This window comes from Vanellus vanellus (genome assembly GCF_965231255.1).
Source record: "Vanellus vanellus genome assembly, chromosome: 3".
NCBI lineage: Eukaryota > Metazoa > Chordata > Aves > Charadriiformes > Charadriidae > Vanellus > Vanellus vanellus.
Window position 1 is genome coordinate 12,128,661 of NC_138907.1, and position 12,944 is coordinate 12,141,604.

At 47.5% G+C, this 12,944-nt stretch overlaps 1 protein-coding gene across 1 annotated transcript in view; it reads right to left on the reverse strand.

Annotated features, from left to right (window-relative positions):
- SLC1A4 (solute carrier family 1 member 4) overlaps positions 1–12,673 on the reverse strand; it is a gene marked incomplete at its 5' end in the record, with an annotated part of 28,041 nt that extends 15,368 nt beyond the window's left edge. The window contains 3 exons of the mRNA XM_082481010.1: positions 298–360; positions 1,891–1,933; positions 12,153–12,673. Coding sequence (XP_082337136.1) covers positions 298–360; positions 1,891–1,933; positions 12,153–12,673 — 627 coding nt within the window. The remainder of the gene's footprint in view (positions 1–297; positions 361–1,890; positions 1,934–12,152) is intronic.
- Between the last annotated feature and the right edge of the window lie 271 nt (positions 12,674–12,944).

Consider the following 12,944-nt stretch of genomic DNA (forward strand, 5'->3'; position numbering starts at 1 on the left):
TTTGGAAACATTAGGCACAGTGACTAATCAATATTTAGATTGAGACCAGGTCTAAGAAAGCACAGCCTAAAAATAAGGTCTTAAGGGTCAGAACAGTTAAGACCAATTCTCCTATCCATCGTAGCTTTCTGGTGTATCTGTGGGTAACTCATCTGGCTTGTGCGTGTCTCACTTCCAGGCAAAGAAAAATACTTGTTTCTTTCCAATAACTGCTGGAAGGGATTAAAGACTGTGAAGTAGCCAAATATTACAGTTGAAAAGGGTTTGTATAAAAAAAAAACTAAGAAGCGACCTTACCTTTTCCCACGTGACATTTCCAGAGGTAGTGTTTCTGAGCAGCATCTTATATTCTGTCGCATACTGCAGGTAAGAAAAAAAAAAAAAGCAAACAAACAAAATTACAGTGTTCGCCAATCAGATCATCAATCTGACCATATCATCTAGCATTTCACAAGGAGGAGACTACTGGTAGGAAGACTTTTTCTGGACACCATACTGTGGAGGCTTACGAGCCTGTCCTGTACAAGAGAAGGGAGCGACAGCATTTGCAGCTCCTTCCCCATGTGGCAACAGAGAAGTGCTCTGTGACCCTCTGAGCTGCCAGGTTTGGGCAGCAGCTGAGGAATTCCCCTTTCCTCCACCCTGCTGTTGCTCATATACCATGCTGTCACACTGGCTCCTGTGTGCTGTTTCACTGTTAGAAATAGTGAGGCAGGCATTAAAATTGTCAGTAAAACATCTAAAATCTAGGGCAACATTTTACTTTGATAAATAAGCTAGACACGTTGCAAAAGCAGGGCACTACTTTGGGCTTGCTTTCTTTAGATACAAAATAGGGGAAAGAAAATCTTATGTACTTGCCAAGTACCTCTGACAACAGCAGCACAGAGGAAAAGAGGACTTCTTTATTTCATCCCTGAACATACAGAACCCTGACACATGAGGTATCACAGAATATCTTTTTCTAAATGATATTTTTATACTGCTCCTATTTTTATTTATGGCATATTGACTTATACTATATTATATATACACTCAAAACAGAACTTGATTTTAAGAGTTTTACCTTGGTTTTGATACAAAAGCAAACCCACAGAATACCACAAAGGCAAAAAGCATTATTCTGCTCCTGTATCATAGAGAATCACTATGCCTCGTAGCAATATTCTCAACAGTGTCTATCCAGACATCTAAAATTAGCAATAAGAACTAAATCAAAATCTTCTTGGAGTCCCACAGCTCCTGTCCATCAGTTTAAACCACACTACATTCTGGTCCCAGTTATCACCCTGCCACACAGTCCTTTGTTGGCAGAGAAGCCAGGCTGAGCAATTAATCCAGCACAGGATATAATGGAAAATACTGAATAAAAGCATCAGGCAACAGCTAATGCTTACACACATGGGAGCCTAAAAGTCTTTAGCCTCGTGTGTTCTGAGCCTCGCTCCAAACTATGTACCCAAGGGTCTCCCAGCTAACTCCTGCAAAGCGATAAGCAGGCTGGCACAAAGCAGAGTTGCCACTGCTGTCCAACACGGCACACAGAATGGTCAGGGTTGGAAGGGACCTCTGGAGATCATCTAGTCCAACCCCCCCACCAGAGCAGGGTCACCTACAGCAAAGTATAAAAGTTTAAAGAACATTTTTGGTGGAAGTACAAAACATAGGCTACGAATATGCTTTTGTTTGAGGAGTATTTTACAAAATCAAACCATTTGCCATGGACATTGTATGTCTGATTACCTGAGGTGCTTTTAAAAAACCCACCCGCTATAAGTAAATTAACTCTTGGTATTTTCTACACCATCTTTCTAGTCCTCTTTCAAAAAAGAGCAGTCACTTTGTCCGTCTGTGCGCTGTACTCGTGTCCAAAGTCCACGCATATCTTACCGTTTGGAAAGCTGCAGCAACAAGATTTGCAGGAAACATGTTTCTGTAAAATATAAACAACAAAATGAAATATTTCTTGTAGAACTTCTAAAACAAAGGCACCAAGGTGTTTTACTCTCAGAAACAGACTTCCTTTTGCAAAGGCAAGCGTGTTGGCCTTAGTGAGGTACGCGCTACACAAGATACTCTGGCAGCACAGAGCAGATGTCTTGCTACGTCTCCACAGGCATGAATGCCATCTTCTTTTGCTCACATAAAAAGGTCCCTGCTTGTCTGCCACACCCAACCATTTGGGCAGGTACACCAGAGGCAATCAGACACGATGCTAGTCACACACACCCATCAGCCAGTGGCTACAGAAACAGGCTTAGCCACACCAGCTGCAGCAACAGCTTATGGCCTCCAGCGTCGGGCAGATTTTTAACATCACTCATGTGATTACACTTTGCTCACAGCATCAACACGAATGACAATCCAATCAGCAAAATCCACTTAAGAGAACGGCTTAACCCTCCGATACAAGGTCAGCTTGCCTGAACACCAAGGTAACGCAGAACAACGTCACAGGCCAGAGTTGTCTGCGAGGAGGGCTCTAAGTGGTTAAACAGCACAGTAGGGGCAACTCATGTGGAAAGTTGCAACAGCTGAATTTGGTAGTGCCTTCATACAGAAATGCAAATTGAGCATTTGTGGGTTGTGCAGAGAGGACAGCATGCAAAGTGACATACGCTTCTATTGGGCATCCAGTATATATGTGCATCTGTGAAACAACAAGGACAGGAAAAATGGTTAACTGGACCATGTAAAGAAAAAGCTGATTCTTGTATTTTATAGTTGTTAATGCTATACTTCCTTTCTCCTGTTATGGTGGGCAAAGAGCATGTGTCCCCCTAGCAGCTTTTTTTTTTCCTGTGTCAGAAAGCAAAACAAGAATGAAAGCTGATCTCTGGGGTCAGAGCAGGACCCTAGCTGGAGAGGGCAGGAAGGTTAGGGGTATGAACTGAAAATACTGCCAGCTGAATGCATCAAAGAGGCACAAGAACACTTATGGTAAAAAAAAAAAAAAAAACAACAACAAAACAAAACAACAACCAACCAAACCTTAGCCAGAGCCAGTTAACTGTGGCAAAAAACATTTGGGTAGCTGCTCCCCAACCTTTGCTCCCTGCACTGCTCCATGAAAGCCCCAGCTACCTACAGGCTGTGCCCTGCTAACCTGCCTCCAAGTTTTTGCCATAGTTACCGTGGCAAACACAATTTTACACCAGGCTTCTGCTTGTGATTGTTCCACAGACAACATGGAAAGCACAAATCTGAACCACAGCAAGAAACAGAGCACCAGAGTCAAATCTTAGAAAGCAAGAGGGAGATTAAGATATGGCACAGATAAAGACTTTGGTCTTTTCCATTGCATAGCTCCTTTATCCTGCCGCACAGTGAAGGTTTTCCCGCAGCCTTGAAAGCAATGTAAAGTACACGGACCTTCATCAAACAAGTGGGTGCTGTGAACTACCTCAGTCTCTCTCTCAGTTGTGTTACAAGTGTATTAGCAGGCAGTTGCAAAAGCCAAATAGCTGTAAGAATAATTTGGCTTATGGCTTCCACCGAGCATGAAAGAAACAGCAACTTTTTCTCCTTAAAATTTGACAACACAGCTGTCTGCCTGAAAGTAAGAGAACAAGCTCCAACTCTGCAAAGATGTGTAGGAATTGGTCAAATAAGATCAACAGAATAGCTAACGTGCATCAATTCTTGGACAGCCGGAACTCTCTGGTGGATAAAAACCTCATGTAAAGTACTTTTATCAGGAGTAAAACATCACGTATACAAACGGGCCCAGCTCAGTGCACAGTTTTAACAACAACAACAAAAAAAAACCCAGAAAACATGCTGTTGGGAAAATATGGATATTTCTTTTCAGCTTTTCATAGCAGGTTGATTACTTTTTTTAAAAAAAGAATTGACTGGATTTTGAAGAAGCAAAGAGATGCAAAGAGGCTGAAAACCAACCAGAAATCAAGTTACTTTTTGGTTTTTTTAAATCAGCTTTTCCATCCTGATGAAACGAAGCCAAAGGAAGCAATCCTAAAGCCTAAACAATATAGTATTCCAATGTTTAAATGTGGCCAAAAAAATCAAACCCTCCAGAATTTACACAGTATGTTGGGCATGGGCCTCAGTAATTAAACACTAACTTAACTCCAAGCATATACTTAAAGCACATACTTGAGCGATGCCAGCAGCCCTGCTACAGCAAGGGGCAGGTTCTAGCTTCAAGTGTGAATAGCACTAAAGCTATTCAAATACAAGCATATAGCAGTTCCTCTCCTTTATTCCTGAAGCACCAGCCACAGAACTCGAATCTGAGGACAGCAAAGAGCATTTCTGACAACTTACCAAGTAAAAAAAAAAAAAAAAATTGCATCTTAATTCAGCAGCTCAGAAGGAGCTGTGTGTTTTGTTCAATCCGACTTTTAAGTACACCTGACTGAGAAGTCCCAACACCACCTAAAATAATGTTTTGCTCCTTTTTGTTTCAAATCCTTAAGTTTAAGAACAAAAATGTGTCAGGTCATAAAAAGCAACCAACAAATAAATGGCTTATCTTAGAGGCACAGACGAGTTCTGCACAGGCTACACTCATTGCTCACCTAACATCAGTCAGCATGCAAATTAAATTAAGCTTTAATTACGGGTGGGTCAGACCACATGTTTTTACCTTAAGATGGATTTGTGCAAGAACACCGCAGCAGCACCTGAAAAAAAAACCAGGTCGGGATGCTGCTTGCGCCAGGGAGAGGCAAAAGCCGGCTGGTGACCTGCCTGGGCTCATCATGTGCTTGTGCCCGCAGGCTTTGCTCATCATGCACGGCGAGGCAAAGTTCACCCACCACAGAAATCCAGACCCAGCTCTGTCCCCGCGAGGTACGGCATTCACCTCATCCCCAAGCCCAAGCGGAGGAGTCACATAGGAAAGCGCAAACGTCCTTCCTGTCCAGGTGGACTAGCAAACAGGTAAGCTGATGAGTTGGGTAATTGGGTGTGCAAATTAAATGTGGGTGTCTGCCAGTCACTTTTTCCACACGGAACGAATCTTGAGAAGGTTTTTTTTTTTTTTTAGCTTTGAAAGCCCATATCAGATGCGAACGTGGAGTTTAAAGAAACCACCATAGTTATATCACAGGATTCCTGACTACTGCCGCTGTTTCTAATGGCCCCATCCCTGCCACTGCTATGCCCCGTGCTACAGAACATGGTTGCCTTTTTGAAGTAGATGTGGGCTATCGCAAGAGCACGCTGCTGAAGAAACCCTGACCCTGGGTGATAAGGAGCTCGTCACAGGGGACTGGGATCAGGCAGCCTTGGCTCTGTGATGCAGAAAGACAAAACTTGCTGTACGTGGCAAGAAGGAGACAAGCCAGCGATGCATGAAATTACAGCAGGGGCACAGACACACAGCCCACGTGCTCCATTGCTGCCGGGACCTCACAGCAGTGAATTACCCACGCACAGACCCAACAGCCTTCGTGGCATAAGAGCAAAGTCAGTGGTACAGGGAGACTTTACCCCCCTCGCCAAGCACCTGGAAAGTCTCTCTCTGCCTGTTACAAGTCATACAGACAGGCTCAAAAAAAAAGAAAAAAAAAAAATCAGAAATCCATTGGACAGCTGTCCCGGGTGACAGCTGTGTCCCAGGGCTGGAGCGGCAGCTGGGCTGAGCCAGGAAACCTCCACATACCTGCGCAACACAGTGCGAGAAAGCACCCGTCTCAGATCATCTTAAAATAGGAACAAGAAAGCAGCAGCACCAGGGGTGGGAGTTTCGGGGTCTGAATACTGTACTCATCACACCATCTCCCTGTGCACACCTGGATAAATACAGCTTTTTCCTTTTCTCCAGTGAAAAGCTGCTCCTACCAGATGAGAAGCACCATCACTCCCCTAACTTAATTTAGCAGGAAGGTCTCACTGTATTTTTGCCGTAACAGAAATCTTAGTTCAGCTGCAGCGTCCACTACTGCAAATGCCAGATGACTGAGGAAACCCAGAGCTGTAAAAGGAGCAAAAAAGGGCTGTAGCTCCCATTCTTCTCAATTTTGATATTACAGGCAAACTCCTCTCTTCCTTATCCCATATCTTTCCATCAGCAGGATAAGAATGGCACAGGAACTCCTTCATCGCACGTGTGTCCTGGTTTGAGGTAAAACAGAACCAATTTTCCGTTCAGTAACTTTACTTTGCAGCTGAGCCTCTTCTAACTAACTGAACTCTCAGAAATTAACCGCAGACAGAAATTAACAGTCCAGACACTGTTCACTCAGAGTGATAAGGGATTATTACTAATAGTTTCTGAACGATTCTTTTGCTAGAGCTCTACAAACAACTTTGCTCTGGCAGCAAAACTATGAAGGGAAATGCAGGCAAGCAGAACAAAACCCGAAAATACTACGCATTCCTCTTGCATTGGTTCTTACAAAAAGGTTCCACTTTCGAGGCCAAAACCCTTGCTGTTGGAAAACATATTTTTGTGAGGTAGTCTAGAAAAAAATACTCTGTTGCGTTATCTCCTGGGTTTGTTTGTTTGGTTTTTTTTTTTTTTTTCCTTCAATGAAGTGTTTTCAATGGTAGGAGTTCACTGACAGCAACTTTATTGCCATCTGTGGCAACCTGCCAGACCCCAGTTTGGATTGCTCCAGTACTTTATTTTTCTTTCTGTCCCAAGATTTTCATTCAATATCACACAACAATTTTTCTCATCTGCTTTTTGATATGTATGTGGATGCACAATATATGCCCCGGACATATACATAGTTTTGAGTGTGTGCATTTGCTTTAACACAAAGAAACTTGAAGATGCATTTACTTATGGCATTGTTACTTTTTTGCCTTAACGGTCCAAACTGCATCTTTGTTGCTTGGAAAATAGAATATAACTGGGAGTAGTCAGTAGTAAAAGGTAATCAATATAAAGAAAAAAAGAAAGGAGCAGAAGTGTTCAGAGGCTTCCCAAAAAAAAAAAAGTCACACCAGACAGTGCAGGCACATGAACAAAAACCTGGAGTTCTTCCTACAAGAGTCAGTCATCAATCCCTGCACTTCGAGAGGATCCAGGCTCAGGAAACTAAACAAGCAAAGGGGGACAGTAACATTTACTACTTCCCTGTTTTTCTGAGAGTACCCCAGAGTTAAGAGCTAGCCATCCAGCCACGAAACCCAGTGGTTAGCCTATCTCGGGGACCTGCTGTTGGTGTAGCTGCAGCTGTTCCCTGCCCACTTCTTGTTCTATTTATCACTACAAAGGTGGCATCTCCCTCTCCTAAAAGTCCAGTTTTGCTCTCCTTCCACACTGGGACTTCAGAGACAGCTTTCACAGTTGCTGCTTTTGGGTCACTCACCGGGAAGACCGAGGCTGTAAGAGGCAACTGCTACTGGAACGACTGGTGGCCGAGCGAGGGTCACCGCATGAGCGCTCTGCGCCCCAAGGTCCATCATGGCCCTCTGCTCTGCAGCCCAGCCAGCAAAACACGACTGATGCTTCTCCCTGCCCTCAAGCTCGTGCCTGCCTTCCCTCGGGGCTTCGAAGGCACTCCGAGCCAATGCACGGGCTTGCTGATGGCGCCGTGGGTACTCCCTTTGGCAGCACAGCTGGTAACCTCTGGCAGGGAGACAGAAAGGGCGGTGAGGAGCAATAAAATTTAAATTGCTTTTGCAGACTTGCCTGGCAGCCTGAGAAAACCTGACCTTACTGCTCGGGGCAGACACCTGGACCTCTGTGTACCCTTCCTATAAAAAGCAGATGATGCTACTACCTCCTTCCCTCTCCAGACCGTTACAGCTAGAGCTGGATTAAAAACAACAATTCCCTTCCCAAAGCAAATTCCACGGTTTCAAAACATGTTTTCATCCCAAAATTGGGCAAGGAAAGCCTGTTCCAGACCTTTTTTTTCCACTAAAAAAAATTGTAAAATATTTTGTTGAAGTATTCCTTTTTGATGAGTGAGATTTTCTACTTAAATCTTTTGTATAAAATTACAGCAAAACATTGACCTCACTGAAATGAAATGCCAGGATTACCCGCTGTTGGAAATTTTGATGGGATCAATAGGTTCCCATGAAACTGTTTAATTTTGCTGAATCGGCAAATATAAATCAGAGCTAAAACAAAACTCTGACCTTATCGAAACACGCAGTCTTCACAATTGCCCCTCAAAAGTGTTAACAAATCAATAGATTCTTGGAAAACACTTGATGGTACTGTTTCAATCACTCTCCAAGAAGCTACAGGTGGGCTGCATTAGCTAGTGGCTGCAGTCACCTCTTTGTCAGCACCTCTCTCCTCCTCACCTGTTTTTCCCTCATTAAATGCCCCGTGCGATCAGAGCCAAGCTGGCTCTCTGCAATGTCACCTACCCAGGTGGGTGCTGAGCCCCAGAGCCCACTGTATCACAGCTAGCTGCTTCCTCCACTTGCTACCCACTTCATAGCCAAGCTGACCAGCCCTCTTTATTCTCCACTGCTTTGCTTTCTCCACCACACAAACGAGTAAGGGATGAAACCAGAAAGTCTAAAATTTCCCTTCTGTCTCCTCATCTTCTGCTGGCACTCAGCACTCACCCATTTGGTACAACTGAGCTGCTCTCCATACCAGATGCTCTGGAGATGTTCACAAGGTCCACCTTCAGCTAAGACCACATGGAATAAGAGTGCTCCAGAGCCTGGCTTAATGTAAGAGCCTGAACTGGATGCTCTGGAGAAACCTGTCCCATGTCAATGAATAAAGGCAAGAGTTAAGGAAATCCAAGATCCCCCCTTGGGTTCAGAGCACACCCCATTTTTTGTTTGGGGTTTGTTTTGGTTTTTGAGCCATCAGCCTTGTGGAAGTACCTCTGAACTCTTGTTGGATTCCTCCCATGATCACTGAGCTGCAGCCTCTCCCTGCCTTTGGCCATGCTCATCTTTTAGGGAGCTCCAAAGAGCTGCCCTCATGACAGACTCAAGATGAGATGAGCCATCAGCATCCCTGCTGTGGGGCACAAAGGCACCTTCAGACAGTTCTGCTGTCCCCACCCTGCCTCCTGGGGCAGAGGACAGTGTGCCTAAGCCCTGGCCAGGCACACTGGAGGCCCAGAAGGGAAAGCAGGAGGGTACTCCATCACCTCCAGCCAGAGGAAGGCAGACAAATTAGACCTGGAGGTTATGGTCAACAGACAAACCAAAACAGAGACAGCCTTTTGGTTCACCAGTGAGTCACCATTCGTTTGCTACCAAAGTCCAAGATAAATCTCTTTTCCAGAGATCGCGTCTGCGTACATAGGTGCATATTTGTGTGGAAGCTTTAGACTTCATAATGGAAAACCACGGTGAAGAATTAAGCTGGCCTCCAAACATTGCTGTGACAATGGAAAGCAACATCTTTGGTCATTAACTAATACACTTCCTAAAAGCAGAAGGGATTTGCATCCTGGGAAAGGACACCCTGTGTCATCCCTGCAGAAGCCATGGCAAATACTGACTTACAGCTGTGATTTCTTCGTAGCTGTTTCCTCCTTGGGCCACAGTTTTACATCTGCGTGCAGTGCTGTAGGGGGACTCAGTTTACCCATTTGTGCCTCATTTTTTACTGAGCAGTGAAGTCTTGAAGGACACAGCCAGACTAGTGACACAATTGAAAACAAAGTTTGTTTGCATCTAATGGAAAGTTTCGTGGACAAAGGAGAGAAAAGGAAAAGTAAAGAGCAGGATGCTGCAAGACCTACCCACGCTGAAGGCAACTGTTGCCTCAAGGCCTCATTAACTGAAGACTGGTACCTTCTGCCACAGCAGGGACCAAGACTGATGCTCAAACCAGAACACCCACATTTTCAAGAACAGGTTGGAAAAAAAAAATTAAAAAAAACTAAAAGGCAGGGGGAGAGAGATACTATTTCCAGAAAAATCACATAACTCACTCCATCCCTGGGTCTGTCGGGGATTTGTGCTAAGACTGGGAGTTTTAGTGATGGCTGTGTCTAAACGCATCTTTTCTGGACTGGATTTTGCTGTCACTGCTGTGACAACAATGTAGCTGCAACAGCCCTTCCAAGAAAAAGCCGAATTCACAGCCCACTGTACATGCACTGGGGGAAAGCCCTGGCCCCTCATATCCCAGAAGGAAACCCCTCAACAATCCCCCATGCTTTTACCCAAGTCTCATCATTATGAGCGTTATTTTGGAGTTAAGGGCTCAATCCCACCACTGTTACAACCCCTTCAAAGACAAACTCTCCACCTGCATTTACAGACCAGAGCACGAAGCAGCTTTCTGCTCCCAGCTGAACAAATGTTACCCACAGCCTGACGCTCGCTGGAGCATCCCTACCCTGTTTCTCAGCTACATCCTACTCTGTGCTGCGTGACAACACAGGAACAAAACACCAGCTACAGCAGCCATGCCAGGACACATCTGGGGCAGCCCCACTGCTACAGTTGTCTTCCCAACTCTCCTGGTTGTGCTGACTCCTTTTTTTTTTTTTTTTTTTTTTTTTTTGTAATTTTCCTTCACCTACCGATACTTCCATTCAACTCCATGTCACCTTCACAGCCAGCCCACCGACTCCCACCGTTCTGTTTTTAATTCTTAACATGCTCTGTCAGGAATTACCGGTCCTTAATTGTTGGTCCTTAAGAGAGGTGAGCTGAGGACATGAAATACGTGGTTGCCAGTGGGACAAACTGGACTTACTTTCTGTCCCAAGGGAACATACTTCTCTCTGAGGGAGAAATGGACATTAACATGGATTTGTAAATACAGTTTTGGGGTTGGGTTGTTTTTTTTTTCAGAAACTGTTTTTTATCTTTGTTGCCATATCTGTTTACCCAGACACAGCAAAAGTGTCTCAGCTGAAAAACCGCACTTATAAAAGCTTTCTAATTACCAAGATATCCGCTAAGCATAACTCTCACACCAGTTCGCTGGTACGCAGGTCACCTCCCTTACTCTTCTGTTTGCATTGTGTTAACAACATCTACCACCTCCAAAGCCATTCATCTTCCAGGGTTCAAGCAAACCTCCACACTCCCTATTGGTGTGCTATCACTTCCCATCCCCCCCTCAGCTACGCTCGCCGGGAGAGACCCATCTGCCGCTCCCCAGTTTTCCTTTATTCCACCACTTTTCTCAGGCACCTGTAATACACTTTTCCATGACCACCCAGATACTACGCAGGTGTGAATAAGTGTCAGAGCCAGACCTGGGATAACAAAACACATCAGCTGTTCATGTCTGGGATTCTGCACCAGGACTCATAAAAGCACAAGAGACTGCAGTCGGAAGTCTGAGACTCAAAAAGCTGGCTGGATGTTTGCCTCATTTGTGTAAGCGTTCCTCTCTTATTTAAAGAGCTGGACAGATCTCAACAAGACATGAGGTCTGAGGGGAAAAAAAAAAAAAAAGGCAAAGTCTGCAACTTTGCAAGGAGAAATAAGGACAAACCAAAAAGACTGTGATCTGGTTAGAAGTGAAAGCCTTGCCGGCAGGCAGTTTTGGGGAATGCGAGTATTGTCTTTGCAAGGTGCAGAGGTGGGATGGGAAGCTCACAAGCATGCAGGGTGTCCTCACGCCAGACTATGTTCAGGGCATATCCTCGATGGAAATATGCATCTCCGTGTCTGCATCTACAGGAGGGCACTATAAGAGGCAGGCTGGCATTTGCGTGAGGAGACTGAGTCAAGAGTAAGGGAATAAAAGAAAAAGGTGCGTGTGAGGGATGGGGAGACCTGCCCTGCCGTGCCTACCTGTGGGAGACGGGCAACGACAGGCAGCGGTGCAGGGGTGCCAAGCAAGGCCATGCATACCCTGCAGCGAGCACCCAGGAGCTGCTCTCCCTCCAGCCAGGGCCAAAAACGGGCCCAGACACCCAGAGCTCCCAGCAAGCCTCGACTCATCTTCGTGGACACCCAGCCAACATTAAAAATAAAGGGGGGGGGGGGTAAGAGGTAAAGCACCACACAGCCCTACACCTTGACCGGGCTTGCGGGTACCTGGGCAGAAAGCAGTGCCTCTGGAGAAGTCAGGAGGAGGATGAGAAGGAAGAAGATGAAGAGAAAGAGGAGGAGGAGGAGAAAAAGGAGGAGGAGGAGAGGGAAGGGGGGGGGTTTCCCCAGCCGCCGGCTGCAGCGCGCAACACCGCCGGGTCTGTCATCATCCTCCGGCGGCGGCGGGGAGGGCGGGAAGGAAGGAGGAGGCCGCGGGGGGGGGGGGGCGTGAAGCGGGGCGGCCTTACCTGACGAGGTCGAGGAAGGAGTCCACCGTCTCCTTGCTGGTGGGCACGGCGCCCGCCAGCCCCAGCCCGGGGGCGTTGAGGGCGGAGGCGCCGGCGCCGGGTCGGATGATGAAGCCGAGGGCGACGGCGAGGCCGGAGGCCAGCAGCGTGGTGCCGAGGAAATAGGCGAGGGCAATGCCTCCCAGGCGGCCGAGCGAACGGGTGTCCAGGCTGGCGGCTCCCGACACCAGGCTGCACACCACCAGCGGCAGGATCACCATCCGCAGCATCCGCAGCAGCAGCTCCCCCGGGAAGGCCAGGTAGGCCACCTGCGCCGGCCGCAGCGCCGCACCCCGCACGGCGGCGCCCAGCGCCACGCCGGCCACCACCCCCGACACCGTCAGCAGCACCAGCGCGTTGCGCCGTAGGAAGCCCCGGCAGCCCCGCAGCCCGCCGCCGCCGCCCCTCGCCGCCGCCGCCGCCGGGCCCTCGGCGTGACCGTTACCCGCCTTCCCCTCATCCCCCGCCGCTACCGTCTCCATCCCGCCCGGCACGGCTGCCGCCTGCCGCGCCACTCACTCACTGACTGACTGACTGGCCGACCGGCCGGCCCCGCCCCCACCGCGCGCCCCCGATTGTGGGCGGAGCCAGGTCCGGTCCGGCCCGGCCCCGCCCGCCGGGAGGAGGGAGGGGGGTGAAGGCGGCCCCCGCCGCGCGGCGCCGCGCGTGCCTGCCGGCGCCGGTTTTTCTCAGTGCCATGGCCGCCCGGGGGTGGCGCACCTCCTGTCCGCGCCCCTTCTTCTGCCCCGCGGG